Genomic DNA, 18,980 nt, shown 5'->3' with positions numbered 1-18,980 from the left:
AGAGAAATTGGAAGTGTTACAACTGACCCGTGTTACAACCATCCCCAGTATCCCCTACTACAAGCATAAATAGAAGTTATAAATGACCAGAAGACATCTGCACTTAATGTTTAAGTAAATGTTAAAACGTAAATTTGACCAAATTGTTCAGCTTGCCTGAGATGTTCCCCATTTACACCTTTTCACAGTTTGCATAGTCTGATTGAAGCCAGGTGATATAACCATGGTACCTACATTATACTCTGATCCTTCGCTCTTCAGTGCACTTGTATCATGCTTAAATAAAAAAAAAACATTTTTATTTAGAACATTTTTAACTGCATGGGTTAGTGTCAGTTCAACTGAAAGGCATTGTCGCTTAAAGTTGTGGTGGGACGGCGTCTTACTGGGACACACCGCTGGTTCTTGTCAACATGTTTGCATCAATTCTTTCTACAATTTATTTGCCTAAAGATATTTTAAACTTACATATCTTAAGGTCTTTTATCTATAAACTTTGGTGGTGTAAGTCTGTACCAAACAGACCCGAAGTGGATCTAAAAATCCCCAATCGAAGAATGGTGAAATTATGCAGAGACACTTTCAAGTTTTGCCTCTAGTTTTTGAGGGGATTATGACTCATACTATTTCTGTCAGTTGCCTACTACTAATTCCTTACAATTTGCCTGGTGTGACTGGGGTTAGTTCATGCTTGTGTTGCGTTTGCCCGTCTCTATTTGTGTGATTTCTGTTGCTGATTGCACTCCAGTTACACTCAAGAGACGAACTGTGTTCCTGCAAAAGTTTGAAGCTTCTGACTTAATTTGGCTTTGTCCGGGGCAGTTGCCATGTTTCCGGATCCTGCACAAGCATAAGGTTACTTAAACGTACCGTATCTCTGCTAAACTAGACTTCTGGGTATTTTTGTGTCTAGAAGTTCAATGCTCACTGTCTTACCAGCCACTACTGTCAATATGTCCCAATATTGGTTTACAACCATCAATCTAAATGGCGCTTATTTCCATGGGTTAATTACTCCCCAGCCCAGGTTTCTAAAATCCCACTTCTAGTCCTCTGTTTCAGTCTCTCCATATCTCCACACACGTTTCTGTTGAGGTGGTTAAAGGAGCCTTGCCACCCATGAGGTGCAGAGGGCTATCTGAACAACTGGCTGGTGGTAGTGGAGTCAGGTGAGCAGACGGCCATGCACACCTCTAGCTGACATTACTATACAACCTTTACTAGCTAAAGACGAAAAAAGTGGTGCTGAATTATTATGCTGCTGATGTTAACTACCTAGGTGAAACCAAAAGGAAATCAAGTTAACTAGATGCGATATTTTACTAGTATATCTTCTGCCACCTTTCATAGTCACATAATGAGGTTGGTAAATTAAAGAGAAACTTGATAACGTGAATCGATAGGCGTTTCCTGACGCCCGATTAAGTGCAGCATGGGTTACAGCAGATGGAAAGAAACTGTTGCTGAGCCTGCTGGTGCGGGACCGAAGAGACCTGTACCGCCTGCCTGATGGTAGGAGGGCAAACAGTTGGTTGCATGGATGTGAAGGGTCCCTGATGATCCCGCGCGCCCTGCACAGACACTGCTTGCGCTGGAGGTCTGTGATGGCAGGAAGCTGGGTACCAGTGATGTTGCAGGGCCTTCTGTTTGGCTATAGTGCAGCGGTAAAAGTTCACAAGAATCTTGAAGGACAGGTGGGCTTTCTTCAGCCTCCTCAACTAACAACACTGATTCATGATCATACAATTCACACACGAACATTCCAGATGCACTCAAGTCTTTGCAGGTATGTTCAATATACACTAGAATATTCCCTCTCATGTGCAATTAATAAGCATTTTACACTCATATGCATCTAAAATATTCAATACTTCTACCCATATTGTGCATTTTCCAATCCTACTCCTCCTAGGTTGCTGTATATTATGTATATTATTGCCATACTTGCCTTATCTATAATATTTAATATTACTACCCATTTCTTGTTCTTCAGTACTCTTCTTAAACCACTGCTAGTTTTCCAGGGTTATGTATATTATCACTTTCTTTTATTTTTTTTTCTATACATTTTGCTCTATAGAATTTTTTCTCAACTCTTTCCTCTATATATCGGGTGCCATGTTTCAAGAATTTAATCGGCAGTGTTATCGCTGTGTTATTCGGACCAGCTCATTTTATTTGTTGTTACTTTTCAGGTTAGAACCAGGGACAAGCTACACTCTTCAGAGCTGTGTATAATGTTTATTTTCATCGCATTGCTAAACTTTTGAAATATTTTGGTTAGAAAAAAATGATAGGAAAGCATATTCAAATATATTTTCAAAGTATTCTGCATAGCTTCAGGTTGAGCAGAAAGCAGTAGGCCTACGACTGTACATCAGTTCTGTCCTTCAAACCTCTCATGGAGTAGAGGTCACACCCCCAGCTGCCGACTACCCAGAAGGCTTGGGTGAATTTTTCCCGACTGAAACAAAAAAAGTACTCAAACTAGTCGGTCTGATGAAGACACTGCACTGTTTATAAAGTCAGCTTATTTCCCAGTCTGGAACTTTTTGCAAATCACAAACCCATTTTTAAAGCATTTCATTTTGAACTGGATGGGTAATATGTTGTTTATCCATGCATAGTCTACAAGTAGACTCACTATCATGCCTCAATTAACCATGAAGTTCCAAGTTTGAAAGTGACTGGTTTTTATGACATGGCACATTATTGGCATGGCATAGTAGACAATTGTTTGGTAACCTGATTTGGCTCGACAGCACCACTTTTACAAAAAGTGGCCAAAAACACCATAATGCATTTAGGCAATTAAGTGAATTGCAGTCAGAAACTTCCTAAAACTACATTAATAGATTCTGAGGAGATTTTGAATAGCGCAAAATCTACTCAAAATGTTTTCGGGAAGACGTGTACACTAACAAATGTGATAATGAGCAGTAAAATGTATTCAAGTGCCAATTATGGGCCATATACATGAATGAAAACAAACTGCATGCTAAATGGATTTTGTCCATCGGTTTCCACCACAGAGAAATCAACATGTTATTTATTGAAGTTGCTTTGCCTCTGAAATAAATGTGAACCATGGTATTCATTAGAAAGACACGTTTTTTGGTCAACCTTGAGTAGTATCAGTGTGCTGTAACCAACAGTCTGGGGTGTGTACCAAAAAGACCCCAGCGAGGACACACCAGCAGGGTTTCTCCTTATCACGTTTAAATGGGGAGCCAGTCCTCACATGGGATGTTTAAGATCACGTCCATATCCGGGGTGCATCTGAAATAAACATGTAACACATTCAGAAACGTGATGTACACTGTACAACATTTCCTCATTTTCATACAGTGGAACATTTACTGTGCTGAAGTATTGGTCATTGCTGACTTTTCTCTGCTCATTTGCCTGAAGGCATCTCTGGTGCTAGCGGTCTGGAAGCTTCATGATATGCGGCTCATATTCTGCAAATGTTTGCCCATTTGCTCTTTACGTAGCTAGGTGCCTTCCTCCTGAAGTCCCTTTCCTTATACATCTTCTGCCAAACCTCTTCTTCCTTTCACATTAGCTCCACAGCATATTATCTATTTGAATAACATGCTGTACCATTACCATAATATGTTTACACCATTTGACAGACATGATGATGCCTCATATTTGCCTCTCAAGTTAACTAAGATACATTCCCAAAAATGTAATAATGGAGGTTGATAAAAATGAGCTGTCTGTTTTACGAAGGAGGGCAAATCTACACATTGTATTCGGGCTAACCTTGTTTGATTGATCGGTTATGTCAACCAATTCTACTGTAGGGGAATATACTATTAAATAGTATAAAATACAAATGACTAAGAAGAAATACAGTACATGCACATCATTTGTGTTTTTCCATTTAAATCCATGACAGATTTGTAGCCTGGCAAAGGTTAACTGAAATCTGATAATACATTTTACATCCTATAGCATTTTACATTTTATATCCTATATACAGACCCATCTAAGTTAGAACAAATGAATGGAAAGTAAAATCTCCCATTGCTGTAAGTAATTGTGAAAGGCAGAATAAACAAGCTGACAGCAGTTTCCCTATGGAAGACTGTGTTGTATCACAGAAGAAGAAGAAAAAACGAGTCAGTTCCAGTAAACATACTTTCTCCCCAAAAGTGACTTCTATAATAACAGAGTGAGAGAAAGCAGTTTTGTCTGTGTGAACCGCCTGTTTACCAGCCCAGGGAATGATGAGTCAGCAAGTACAGTTCATTCCATATGGAACATCTGCACTTGCACTTCATATGTTATAGTTCTTCAGAGGCTTAAAACATGTCAGATGCTGGGTGAAATGCTGGATGTCTCCCCAAGACATTTCTCAAAACCACGATTTTGCATTCAATCTCAAGTCAAATGTTACATTAAATGAATGTACTGTATTCCCCAAGAGGAAAACACTACATTGTTCAATATTTAATGGGTTGTGTGTAAGGGCTTTTCATGGTCTACAGCATGGAGTGTCATCTTGTTTTGGAACATGCTGAGAGGAAATGTGAGCGTCTTATTAACCTTTAATATCATTAATTTAAGAAGGTGCAACAAGTCTGTTTCCAAACGTGGGTAATATTAGATGGTGATACCCCATTACTCTTTCCGAGACATTGCTTTTAATGATACTAGTAAGGAAAAGTTTACATTCCTGTTACATTGTTTATTAGTTTTGTCCAGATCCTTTTATGACACTCATAGATTTCTCACAGTATAGATAAATAATCCAACAGTTCACTGGGCATGAACATAATATGGTTGATATTTCAACATTGTCATGGTTATTGCTAAGATCCTTCTCAACTACTTAATAGTTCCTTAAAAGAAGGCAAATATGCAGTGCACTCGTAATTTCTTTAGCTGTTTTCGGTTCTGATGGATTTTGGCCCTAAATCTCATCTTCAGCGAATGAAAGGCATGTTCAATTGGATCTAAATCTAGAGATAGACTTATCCAGTCAAGAAATGTCTACTTCTATGCCCTAAAAACTGTTAGTTTTTATGTTTTGGGTTGTCTTGCTGTATAATTACCTATAAAAGCTGAGAATATATACAAAAACCTCACAGAAATAGTTTGAGTTGAAATTGAAACTTTTGGATTATAGAGCTAAAAGAAGAAAAGAGATTATACAATCCCTATAAATATGATTGGCACCATTATTTTATAGAAAAATATGTATTTTTCTGTGACATTGCCACTATTTAGGTAAAGTTCCATTAACTTTTTTACTGTCTATGAAGAGCAGTATTGTACAGTTAAATGCCCATTATCACCTTGACTTGACATACTTCTCTGATTTGGGGAAAACGTCTCGGAAGATCTCTTTCCTAAAGTCTGCCCGTGATAATTGAAGTTCCTGGATACTTTTGATAAGATCTTGGTTTTTATGCTCCAGTTCAGCTATTTCCTGAAATGTTAAAAGCATAAGTGAGTTGCACAGAAAAGGAAGACCATGTTGTTTTCAGATCATTCCATAATTCCATGTGGGTGATGATCTCATTGTGTATAGAATGAATGTGAGTCTGAGTCCATTATCAACTTTTATGGCTAGATGGAGCATCACATTAATAACCAGAAATAACATTTCTGTATTAACTAATAATCAGCATAGTTTATTTTACAATAATTAATTAAAGACAAACCTTTTTATGTATTACAATCTCTTTCTTCAGTGTCTGATTATGTGACGCCATCATTTTGACCACACAAGGAATATATGAAACATTTTGCTGAGAACAAAGAGCAAAATGTTTAAAGCCATGACAATAAGGTCCACTTTAATTTCATTTGCACCAATACACCAAATTTCCTTAAAAAATGTCTGAAGGTTTTTACATGAAAAAAAGATTGGAATCAAGAGTCAATAGACCCATGTGTTTGAGCTGACAGTGTGATGTATACTGTTTTTTATCTACAACACAGAAACCCTCATAGACACTGATCCATCCTACCATGGCAATCAGAGAGAGTACTTCCTGCTCTTTTTGTTGGGATCGCCTCTTTAGGTTCAACATCTCTGTCTGGCACAGAAGTTTCACATCCTCATACTCCTCCTGAAACAAAGATAAACAGGACAGAGATGATTAGCCTTATGTGAACTTTTGGGGAAAGTTTCCATCGCCTGTGGACAAGTTATTGACCTGCTGTGTCTCTTTGAGTTTCTCGACATCTCTCTTCATCTCAGCGATACGCAGGGCCTTGATGGGGTATTCTTTGTCCTTGTAGGTCTTCAGAGTGTGGAGCTCCGCTTGGGCCTTAACTAGCTCCGCTTTTACGCCTCTCAGCTGTTCATGGAGACCTAGCAAGGCAACACACAAAGGGCTTACACCGAGACTTCAATCACTAAATCAGATTGTCCTTACATTGTGACACACACACACACACACACACACTACAGAACAGTCACAGGCACATTACTGTAAAACTAAATGGTACATTCATATTTAACCAGCATACTTACTATAATACCATGTTAACTACAATGGTTTAAAGATCTCGCTCTGCCTCAAGAAACTCAATAGAACGGAACGTGTTGTTTTGTCTGCATTTAAAGAAGAAAAGTAATATCACCACAAACCCCAGAGAGTGTTATTCGCAGCATCTGCAGCATCCCTGAGCTCTGTCTTGGCCTGTCCAGTCTGACAGAGGCTCCAGTCATTGAAAGCAGCTATCAAACTCTTACAGAAAAACAGGGCAAAATGGGTTTATTCAAGACACCAAGTGAATGCTCTTACATCACGCTATAATTGGTTGTGTGGGGATGAAACAGTACAAAGGTCAGTACAATATAGTAGAATAATATGCATCTCAAGGACAATATCAGGTTCCGCAAGACAACATACAGTATCTCACAAAAGTGAGTACACCCCTCACATGTTTGTAAATATTTGACTATATATTTTCAACACTGAAGAAATGACACTTTTCTACAATGTAAAGTAGTGAGTGTACAGCTTGTATAACAGGGTAAATTAGCTGTCCACTCAAAATAGATCAACACACAGCCATTAATGTCTAAACTGCTGGCAACAAAAGTGAGTACACCCCTATGTGAAAATGTCCAAATTGGGCCCAATTAGCCATTTTCCTTCCCCAGTGTCATGTGACTTGTTCTCAGGTGTGAATGGGGAGCAGGTGTGCTCACACTCCCTCATACTGGTCACTGGAAGTTCAACATGGCACCTCATGGCAAAGAACTCTCTGAGGAAAAAAAAATTGTTGCTCTACATAAAGATTGCCAAGACCCTGAAACTGAGCTGCAGCACGATGGCCAAGACCATACAGCGGTTTAACAGGACAGGTTCCACTCAGAACAGGCCTCGCCATGGTCGACCAAAGAAGTTGAGTGCATATGCTCAGCGTCATATCCAGAGGTTGTCTTTGGGAAATAGACATATGAGTGCTGCCAGCATTGCTGCAGAGGTTGAAGGGGTGGGGGGTCAGCCTGTCAGTGCTCAGACCATACGCCGCACACTGCATAAAGTTGGTCTGCATGGCTGTCATCCCAGAAGGAAACCTATTCTTAAGATGATGCACAAGAAAGCCCACAAACAGTTTGCTGAATACAAGCAGACTAAGGACATGGATTACTGTAACCATATCCTGTGGTCTGATGAGACCAAGATAAACTTATTTGGTTCAGATGGTGTCAAGCGTGTGTGGCGGCAACCAGGTGAAGAGTACAAAGACAAGTGTGTCTTGCCTACAGTCAAGCATGGTGGTGGGAGTGTCATGGTCTGGGGCTGCAAGAGTGCTCCCGGCACTGGGGAGCTACAGTTCATTGAGGGAACCATGAATGACAACATGTACTGTGACATACTGAAGCAGAGCATGATCCCCTCCCTTCGGAGACTGGGCCGCAGGGCAGTATTCCAACATGATAACGACCCCAAACACACCTCCAAGACGACCACTGCCTTGCTAAAGAAGCTGCGGGTAAAGGTGAAGGACAAGCATGTCTCCAGACGTAAACCCTATTGAGCGTCTGTGGGGCATCCTCAAATGGAAGGTTGATGAGCACAAGGTCTCTAACATCCACCAGCTCGTTGATGTCGTCATGGAGGAGTGGAAGAGGACTCCAGTGGCAACCTGTGAAGCTCTGGTGAACTCCCATGTCCAAGAGGGTTAAGGCAGTGCTGGAAAATGATGGTGGCCACACAAAAAATTGACACTTTGGACATTTTCACTTAGGGGAGTACTCACTTTTGTGGCCAGCAGTTTAGAAAACATTATTGGTTGTGTGTTGTGTTATTTTGAGGGGACAGCAAATTTACACTGTTATACAAGCATTGTAGCAAATAATCAAATATTTACAAAAATGAGAGGGGTGTACTCACTTTTGTGAGATACTGTAAGTTGTGCTCATACTATTGCACATCAGGGCTACTTGACTATGTTCTTACAGGGGCCAGATGTGCAATTATGCCAGATACTTTCTAGCTGAGATTTCTCCTAAAGAAACTTTCAAATGCCATACAGTAAATATATCTCAAATCAGGTATTGCTAAAGTTATATTGAGCTCTGTATATTTCAGGAATTTATGCATTTCTTTTTGTCACACTATCTTCTAGCGTGTCCGGTCCAGCTTGTGTACATCAAAGAGAAAGAGAATTATTATAACACAATTAACCTTGTGGCATCATGGTTCAAAAGTTCCATTCCACTAAACAAACTAAAATTCTATGTTAGTTTATTCTTTCTTCAAACAGCTCTTACACAAAAGGAGAACAGTCATATCTTTCATAATTTCAGATTGGTATTTTAACCTTATAAAGTGGAAATATATTTAACATTTTCAAAGACATTGTGTTTTGGTCTGCAGAGAGCCTTTAATGAAAGGGCTCCCAGTTGAATAGCCGGCTATTGCCAAACTAACTGTCAGAGTGTGTGTTGAGACTTGGTACTTCTATTATACTAATACACAGCAGAGTCACTTACTGTATGAGTACAGCAGGTAGCTATTCACTTACCCAGTCTAGAGTGAACTAAGTCTGAGGACAGAAGTTTGTTTGGCTCTCCATGGAGCAGATACCCATGCATAGAAATATAAAATACATTATATATTTGATATATATTCTTTTCAGATACTTTCCTTACTCACCCCTAGTTTCTCATGACGGATTAGGAATTCCCTGGCACTGGAAACCGAGTGTCTGTCTGTGTTCTCTATCACCCCAGCCATGCGGACATTGCTCTCCTGAATGGATGCACAGTGCTCCTCCAGCTCCAATAGAGCCTTCTTCCTAGACATGATCAGCAACTGTAAATGCATGTACAATGTACACGTAAAAATGTGTTCCATACCAACTCTTTGTCTTGTGTGGAAAAGGATTTATACTGTAGGAAGGACTATTATAAACATTACTTAGTTATGCAGAAATAACAAAAAAGTCTCTGTGTTGTGAATGTAATTGTAACAGGACAGAAATATCCCAGGAAGAGAAATACAGCCTTCAAAGAATAGCCTAGATGAGCCTTTGGGCTATTTAGAAGGAAATAAATTATGGGGAACTGGTGTTGAAGTAATTCCATGATCATAGCAAACAGTGGCAAAGCAGTTGGCAAACAAGCAGACAAAATCGTTTTTTTCCCCAGCAACTTAGACTATAATATAACATAACACATAGATAAGCCTACATCATCACAAATGTAGTTATTTTTGTGGTCAAAACGCTGATTGTCTGCTAATAATAATCCATTTTAATTTATTTATTGTAACAGACCTAGGATGTGGATACATTGCTATGATTTTGATATATTTGTCTGTTTTTGTTGCATAACATTAAGAAAATCTCCTATTCAAGTTTAGAATAAGTGACTGCCAAATGCTATCACCCACAGAAATAAGCGGTTATAATAGCTAGCATAAATATACATAAATAAATACAAACATTCATACATAAAACTACATAAATTGGTGGTGCTGCATTTAGTACTCTGATTTGTTTTCTCTACATGGTGTGTGATACATACAAAGCATGTGACTAAATGCATTTGAGATCTTTCCCCATAGGATTCCATGGCATTTCCACTGTTTGGTCTAGTTCTGTTGACTCTTTACCACATCTACTATATGAAATCAGCAATAAACACACAGGCAGGTTCACCAGAAGAAAAGTCCTGAAAGGTAAATATATTTGGTGGTGGGGGGGGGGGGGGTAAATACGTAAAGATCATATAGAGAATAAAGACGTGCAGAACACGATCAGGAGTTAGGATCTTTAGTGACTGAGAGACTTTTGAAGAAAAGGTCTGTGAAAGGCCAGAACCGCAGCCACCATGTTCCTATGGCTAACTGCATGTTCCTATGGCTAACCGCATGTTCCTATGGCTAACCGCAGCCACCATGATCCTATGGCTAACCGCAGCCACCATGTTCCTATGGCTAACCGCATGTTCCTATGGCTAACCGCATGTTCCTATGGCTAACCGCAGCCACCATGTTCCTATGGCTAACCGCAGCCACCATGTTCCTATGGCTAACCGCATGTTCCTATGGCTAACCGCAGCCACGATGATCCTATGGCTAACCGCAGCCACCATGTTCCTATGGCTAACCGCATGTTCCTATGGCTAACCGCAGCCACCATGTTCCTATGGCTAACCGCATAGGTCCACACTGGCTGGTCTACACGTTTCCTTAGTTCCTTTTGAGCGGATTGGATGTTCAACATGGAATGTAATGGAAGATTTTTCCCCTAGATCAAGAGGTAAAAATTATATTATAATAAGTGTCAAATACAAATTAATTTGTGTATCAAACTGTGTTGATTATTCAATGTTATATCAATCCCATTCAATGGAAGCTTGATGTTGGCAATTGTGTGCAAAATTCACAACAACAAATAGAGATCTAAAATAAAAGTTCAAACAGGAAACACATTTTTATTCTTCTTCTCATTCTTTTTATATAATTGTATTCTTCAATTTATGATGTGTTCTAACGTTATATATTACCTTTAATGTTTTTATATTTTCTTTTTTCTTCAAAGAGATTGGGTCCAGATGGACTGTTCCTTTACTCCTCTGATGACTGAGTCGACCCAAATATGACAGGGCAGACTCTGCTTGGACAATGTTTCGATGGGACTTGCCTGTAGAACGCAAACCAAGAACTCATCGTTTCTTTGTTAAATTAATACAAATGTTAATTCAGTTCATATGTTCTTTGGCACATGGATCAAGCCATTCACCATAGTGTACCAACATGTTTCAAAGTCAATGACAAGTTGGTACCTTACCTGACCTATCAGTTGGGGTTTTCTTATGGGTGGGAGGTGAGGTTGTTCCACTGTGCTTTTGCCTTGTGGCTGGTTTCTGCTCACTTGTGAAGCCAGTAGTCTTGTTGGTAACTGAGGGCAATATCACCCAGGGAGGGGACTTTTTTTTGTTCCGATACAAATCCCTGCTGTTGCATCTCTCCCACTCACTATAATTCTACAGACACATGTAGAATTGCTTATAATTTTTCACCCCAGCTATTGCTAACTCCCCTTTCTTATTATTTTGTGGTATCCAATTATGGCCTTGCCTCATCACAAAAACTCTCAATAGCAACTTCCTGTGGGCTCTGGAGAGTCAAAGAATGGGACATGGGTCCTGAGCACAACCCAACAAGCTGTTCTGCTTCTCATAATAGTGCTAGCTCAACCGGAAAGCATGAACCAACAAGCTTGGAGAATTGTACTGGACCACAGTTAAGTCTGCAGGCACCAAACAGGAGACTTTGCTAGAGTATGACATGACTACACAACTCAATTTGACCTTCCCTTCCACTTGTTGCTGAGTAATGCAATGATCAGTCTGTCACTGGCATGCTTATTTGTGTGTGTCAGTTTGTCTGTATGTTTGTCTACTATTCTACCATTTTGTTTCTATTTACAATATATTTATCTTTGTAATAACACTTTCAGTGACAACACTTACCAACTTCTTGAAATCTTCCTTCATATAACTGACAAGATGGTTTGGCGGTGCATTCATTATAGCCTATTTTTACATAAAGTCGTCATAAAGTCGTCCAACTCGTCATTCCAAATGTGAACTTGCCTAATGCCAACAAAACAAGTAATTCCAGTGTTAGCTTAACCAACCTGCCAACTAATTTCAGTCACTACAAGATCCTTTTTCCGAATTTTTCCAAACGTTTCTATTTGTCATAGCAACCACATTAATGTTTGAAAAATGAAACCCAACTATAATGAATGACTGCCACCTACTGGAAGAGCGACGAAACATTTGCAAATGATACAACTTATAAAACATGGCGCGTCTATGGCAAGGTTATGTATTATTATTATTAATTCTATGATCAAACGTTACAAATGTATTACATGCAATGGATATCATATTTCTGTTCTTTTGTCTATGATTACTACTCATAAACATCTACTCGAGAACAGAATGTGTACCAAAAAATAAATTGGTGTCTAATAGTGAAAGTTTAGCTTACGCTCCAATCCTTGCCATTTACTGTGATTGCTAAAACGTCTTTGGCACATGACATGGAGTAAAACCGAGTACAACGGAAAATAAGCTAAGAGACGTACTCATTCATGACGTCGCAACTTCCTACCACATGATCACAAATATCTTTTTAGATTGGTTCATTCATTAAAAATAAATTACATAAATGATTTAATTTCATGATTTTTATTATCATAAAAACAATATTTTTTTATCAGATCAAAGTTGAGCTGCAATTGAATAACATTTTAAATTGATACATGATATTTTACAGATTTAATTAATAGCTCCATAAAAAAAATCTGCAATATCTTAGATATGCATAAAGGTATGCATCTATACAATTTTTTGAATATGTGACATACTGATTTCAAATACTTATTTACTTCCCATTGGAAATAGAGTTGCATAGTAAAGTTGCACTATTATTATCTGTGAACAAGTGTTAGCAAACAACTGTGTACTGTAAGTTAAATAGTTGTTCAATTGTTATAAATTACAGTCGATTTCTGTGTTTCATGTCAAATTCAAAATATAAAACAGTTATAAACCTGATTAGGATTAGATATAACCTCATCTATTTTGTACAACATTTACAGACTGAACAGGTGACATTATTGTTGATTTAACATAAACAATATTCAAACATCTACCAGGGCACCATGTTTCATTATACAGTAGCTATATAGGTTTCAGTGTAGCTTCTTCTTTCGTTCTGTTCAGGCTGTGTTATTGTTGATGTCCATCCAGCTAACCAGCTCGGTGACCAGCGATTGCAATGTTTGTGAGCGCAGTTTGCTGACCTCAAGAACAGCTTCATGGTTGACCAACTCTGTGTCATCGTAGCTTTTCACCACCTTGTTGGTGATGAGTGAGAGGCCGAAAACCCTCATGCCACAGTGGGAAGCCACAACCACCTCTGGTGCTGTACTCATCCCTGTGAGGGAGCAGAACACAAACAGCTCTGACTACTCATAGCATACAGTAATGCATTACAATGGGGACAGAGAGTTCAATGAAGGACCGAAAGTGTAAAGCGTAAAGAATATCTCAGATGTCATTTAAGATTTTGCTTGGAAACTGTAACCAGTCATGGCACCAATCACTAGTCACTTTAACAGACACATCTAGCTGTCTGGTGTTGTTTGGAAGAAGAAAGGGATTCAGGACCAGACTAGAGTCTGCCCGGGTGTGTTTTCTTACCCACAGCGTCCACACCTAATCTGTGAAGGAGTCTGGCCTCTGCAACTGACTCAAAGTTGGGCCCTCCGACCATGCAGTAGACCCCCTCCTGGACAAACTGAGTGACACCCATACGCTTACAGAGGTCAAAGGCCATTTTTCGCAGGTCCTTGTCATACACACCAGACATGGGGGGGAACCGGGGACCAAACCTGGTCAAAAGAAAACACATGATTTCTCATTAAGGTATATCATCCAGTTGATTTATGAAGCTGAATAAAGAACACCAAGCGATGATTTAATCTGATGCAATGTGTAGGCTGCTGAACCACAGAAACCACTGTGGTCATTTGTTACTCATTTGTGTTCATTTGGGAACTATTGTAAAGTTGGATTCTCTGACCTAAGCCCTGTTTATAGGGGATTCTAACATGCATCTTGTCATGACTCTGTCCATGTTCAGATTCTGCCCACATTTTAAGACTGGTGTGGATGATTAAAAGGTGCATTATGATCTTACAGTATGACTGTAAAAAGACAAGATCAATTCAAGATCCAGTTTTGTGGATGAATGACACGTTAGTGGTGCATGTAAACGTGTTTCCCAATCCTGGTCCTGGAGACCCCAAGGAGTTCACGTTTTTGTTTTTGCCCTAGCACTTACACACCTGATTCAAATTAAAGACTTGGTGATAGGCTGACTACATCAATCAAGTGGTAGGGCAAAATTTGAAACAGGTGTGTGAGTGCCAGGGCAAAATCAAAAACGTGCACCCCTTGGGGTCCCCGTGACCAAGTTTGGGAAACACTGCTCTAGAAGATCTCACTTGTCATCATTGGGTCCGTTGAGGGGATTGAGCCCAGCCAGACCAGGGAAGTTAATGTGATCTTTGATGATCATGATGTCTCCAACCTGGTAGCTGTCTGCCAGTGAGCCTGCTGCATTGGTCACAATCAGGGTCTCCACCCCCAGCAGCTTGAACACCCGTACTGGAAACGTGGTCTGAGAACGAAACGAGACAGAAAGGTGAACGCTGGAACCCAAAACATGTTGGAACACAATGAGCTCGTAGTAGTACAACCCCCGTCTCCAAAAAAGTTGGGACGCCGCGTAAAATGTAAATAAAAACTGAATGCAATGATGTGCAAATCATTGAAACTCTATGTTCAATAGAAAGTATTACAATGACAACATATCAAACGTTGAAACTGAGAAGTGTTTTTGTCTCTTGAAAGATATATGCCCACTTTGATGCCAGCAACACGTTTCAGAAAAGTTGGGACAGGGGCATGTTTACCGCAGTGTTGCATCACCTCTTGTTTTACAACAAAATCTGTAAGCGTTTGGGAACGGAGGAGACAAATTGTGTGTAATGTTAAAAAACTAAACCTGGTGGAATATCACACAAATAATTACATCAGCTGGCAACAGGTCAGTAACATGATTGGGTATTAAAAGATCATTCAAGAGAGATGGGGAAGGGTTAACCACTCTGAAAGCCTGCGTGGGCAAATAATGCAACAATTTAAGAATAACGTTTCTCGATGTAAAGATACAAAGAGTTTGGGGATCTCATCATCTATGGTACATAATGTCATGAAACAATTTCAGAGAATCAGGAGAAATCTCTTTTTGCAAGGGACAAGGCTGAAAATCATTATTGGATGCCCTTGGTTTTTGGAAGATGTCCACACTTCCGAAAACCATTGTCTGTGAACACAGTATCTCGCTGCTTCCACTAATGCAAGTTAAAACTCTACCATGCAAAGAAGAAACCATATATAAACAAGATCCAGAACTGCCGCCACCTTCTTTGAAATGATTGAATCAGAAATTAAATAAATTTTTGGAATCATGGACGCCGCATCCTCTGGTCTAAAAATTAAAGGGACCATCCGGCTTCATACCAGTGCACAGTTAAAAAGCCAGCATCCGTGATGTATGAGGGTGCATTAGTGCACATGGCATGGATGACTTCCGCATCTGTGAAGGCACCATTAATGCTAAAAAATATATACAGGTTTTGAAGAAACATATGCTGCCATCCAGACGACATCTTTTCAGGAGGACAATGCCAAACCACATTATGCATGTATTACAACAGCATGACTCCATAGTAAAAGAGCCCGGGTGCTAAAGTGGCCTGCCTGCAGTCCAGACCTGTCACCCATTGAAAACATTTGGCGCATTATGAAACAAAAACTATGACAAAAGAGACCCTGAACTGTCGAGCAGCTGAAATCCTGTACTACAGAAATTGATTTTGTCAGTTACCAAACGCTTACAGAGTGTTGTTAAAAGAAGAGGTGATGTAACACAGTGGTAAACATGCCCATGTAACAACTTTTTGAAACATGTTGCTGGCATCAAATTCAAAATGGGTATGTATTATTCCAAAAACAATAACATTTCTGTTTCAACACTTGATATATCGTCTTTGTCCTATTTTCAGTTTGAATACAGGGATACATTATTTGTCGTTGCATTCTTTTTTTATTTGCATTTTATGCAGCGTCCCAACTTTTTTGGAAACAAGGTTGTACTACATTTCCTTTCAGGAACTGCCTGAGCCCAGAGCCGAATTAACAGAACTTGGAGTTGTGTAATGAAGACAATAGCAGCATTGATTGGCACGGTGGTTAGCGTGCCAGTGAATTAGCCATGTGATGCGAGTCAACGTGATCAAGGTCTGATGCTATGACTGTGTGCGTCTCAAATGCGTCTCAAATCTTGCTACTTTTGTCTTGCAACTTTTTAATTTCCCATGGGTCAAATGAAAGCCAGAGAGAAAAATACACGTTTCCTTTGTCGCATACTACAAATATTTCCCATTTGCCAAGTAGTTGTGGTAATCTTTTCATTGTTCGTTGAGATGGATCACTGTAATGTGGTACTGACCTTACAAAGTGAGTGTCCCTCATACATATGGAAACGGCCTTGCATGCAAACACACGTCTTCCCTTTCAGCTCCCCAAATACCAGTCTTCCAGCGTGTCCTTGCACTGCGAAACAACACACACACACACACACACACAGTGCAACAAATATGTTTACTTAGCTGTGTAAATGGGGAAACCAAATTTAATTGCCCTTTAATCCTACTTTTATTACTCCTAATCCAAACCCTAAACCTTGCCCTAAAGCAAAACCTAACATTAACCCTAACCTTAAAAAAATAGCCCCCATTAGTCACTTTTTCTGATTTTACCACAGTTTGGGGACATCTGTGCCCCCGTTACATAATACAGAGGCACATGCACGCACACAGACACACACACACACACAGACACACACATATCACAAACATAGGTTTTTAATGACACCATTACATTTCTTACTACATATAAAAGTGTAATAGTGACTTTTATTAAGATTCCAAGTTATTTTCATCATGGTCATTTGTGCGTCAGGTAGAAAGTGTTCCTTATTACTGTCTACCTTATTGTCATTGTATGTTACACAAACCACAGTCCCCCTCTCAATTTAGATTCATCATTCTCTCTCTGTCTTTCTCTCGAGTTTCTCCTAATCTCTCTCAATCTTTCTCTAGTCACTTTGTCCTACCTGTGCTCTGTGGGAACCCAGGAATGTCAGAGTAAAGGAAGGAGTCCTGGCACTTGAGAGCGTCCGCCAGCATGCCCAGTCCAGATCCACAGACGATGGCCACTCTGGGACGATGCTGTGTTTGAGACAGGAGCCAGCTGGCTGTCTTCTGGTAGTCATCATGACTGAGAGTGAACAGGGAGAGGTGAACACCAATTCAAACCGTCGAGAGAGATACTGTATTGTGTCGTGTTCCTCTCACTGACAATCTAGTTGTTCCACATTCTAGAAAGAATGGGACATATTCTCAGACAGCTGGTCCTGGAATGGCTATGCAGAATTTGGGGGATATAACTTAACACTCATTACTGTTCTAAGTCAGTGCCAGAACACATGAGTGTTGCCTTACAGGAATCATTAGTTACTTGTGTTCAGTCTAAGTTATCGTTGTCATAACGCTGCAGCAAAGGAATTTATCTGTACAACCTAAGCGGAGCAAGAAACTAAAGCAGAAGTCACAGAAGACTGCCTCTGTGTCTGTACGTCTAAAAATCGTTAAAGCAAAAGTATGGCATGAAACAACATTCATATTTCTATATTGTGTAAAAAGTATAGTGACTGACCAACAACAGCAAACAAATCTATTAAAGACAGATCATTCTGGAAGAAGTAAGGACTTACCATATCTGGTCTTTACTGTGCATTTTGAAGGTTATTTATTTGAGGAACAGTTGCTCTTGATATGGCAAAAAAGATAACGCTGTTGTTGATCTTGGTGTATTTGTTATGAAGGATTACACCGTAGATGATACACAAAGTAATGTAGATCTAGACTAAGTACCCTCTGGGCACACTGGTGTCTGAATAAAGTCCCAGCATTTCTGGATGCAGTTAAATACACTAGAGTATGTGCTGGTTCCAGAGTAGTCACATGGTCCCTGATTGGTCACAACACTCCCATGGCCAGTAGCATTAACAAATTAAATACTCCCTAGCAGAGAGGTGTGTCATGGGTTTGTGTACTTAAGGGAAAAATTATATTGGAGCAGCACATTAAGTAACTATGTAAGGATACACATCCTTCTATTTTGTCAAGGCCTAAATCTGACTTGTACTGTACAATCTTGACTATTGGCCAGTTTTATACCCATTAACCTGAGGAGAAGGTTAATTAAAGATTCTATGTGTAATACCCTGCCTGCCTAAAAGTGCAACTATATAATGACCAGTATATCAGGCCTACACACAAGACACATGTTAATCAACATTCTTTAGGACAAGACAATCCAAGCATTCCAATGTTTTAGTGAGTAAGCCAGTTGGAACGATGGATGAGAGTCAAAATAGAGGGTCAATACAATAGAATGTAGACACAACAAAACAGAGCTCAATCCCGTGGGAATCAATACACAACAAAACAGAGCCCAATCCCGTGGGAATCAATACACAACACAGCACTCAACCCTGTGAGAATCAATACACAACACTGCACTCAACCCTGTGAGAATCAATACACAACACAGCACTCAACCCTGTGAGAATCAATACACAACACAGCACTCAACCCTGTGAGAATCAATACACAACAACACAGCACCTTGAAATTACACATATACAATTAAAAATAGATATGGACATTGTCAAGACAGACTGGCCAAGTCCAGTTGAGTTCTGACAGAACAGGGAGGACGCAGGTCAGGCAGGTCAGCATATGAGGTCCATTATTCCTCTCCTGAATGGCTTCCTATGAAAATC

At 39.7% G+C, this 18,980-nt stretch overlaps 2 protein-coding genes across 5 annotated transcripts; both read right to left on the bottom strand.

The window, feature by feature from the left end:
• Positions 1-2,495: 2,495 nt before the first annotated feature.
• On the bottom strand, positions 2,496-12,578 carry c17h20orf96 (chromosome 17 C20orf96 homolog). Of its 4 annotated transcripts, XM_010881381.4 has the most exons (11): positions 12,486-12,566; positions 11,960-12,082; positions 11,275-11,470; positions 10,991-11,127; positions 9,135-9,293; positions 6,611-6,710; positions 6,174-6,331; positions 5,985-6,086; positions 5,676-5,762; positions 5,322-5,440; positions 2,496-3,279 (listed from the first exon to the last, which is right to left on the bottom strand). In XM_010881381.4, exons 2-11 carry the CDS (start codon positions 12,014-12,016, stop codon positions 3,219-3,221), a joined length of 1,176 nt encoding a protein of 391 aa, XP_010879683.3. In that variant the 5' UTR covers positions 12,017-12,082; positions 12,486-12,566; the 3' UTR covers positions 2,496-3,218. The 4 variants fall into 4 exon arrangements, with proteins under 4 accessions (XP_010879683.3, XP_010879684.3, XP_010879685.3 ...); XM_010881382.4 differs by lacking the exon at positions 11,960-12,082 and having other exon boundaries at positions 12,486-12,578; XM_010881383.4 differs by lacking the exon at positions 12,486-12,566 and having other exon boundaries at positions 9,135-9,272; positions 11,960-12,256.
• Positions 12,579-12,718: 140 nt separating this feature from the next.
• On the bottom strand, positions 12,719-18,508 carry pnp4a (purine nucleoside phosphorylase 4a). Its single transcript, XM_010881384.3, has 6 exons — positions 17,907-18,508; positions 17,247-17,410; positions 16,581-16,684; positions 14,509-14,684; positions 13,703-13,893; positions 12,719-13,436 (listed from the first exon to the last, which is right to left on the bottom strand). Exons 1-6 carry the CDS (start codon positions 17,927-17,929, stop codon positions 13,219-13,221), a joined length of 876 nt encoding a protein of 291 aa, XP_010879686.1. The 5' UTR covers positions 17,930-18,508; the 3' UTR covers positions 12,719-13,218.
• Positions 18,509-18,980: the final 472 nt, after the last annotated feature.

This window comes from Esox lucius, chromosome 17, assembly GCF_011004845.1.
Source record: "Esox lucius isolate fEsoLuc1 chromosome 17, fEsoLuc1.pri, whole genome shotgun sequence".
NCBI classification, from domain to species: domain Eukaryota; kingdom Metazoa; phylum Chordata; class Actinopteri; order Esociformes; family Esocidae; genus Esox; species Esox lucius.
This window is presented reverse-complemented; position numbering and strand designations above follow the sequence as displayed.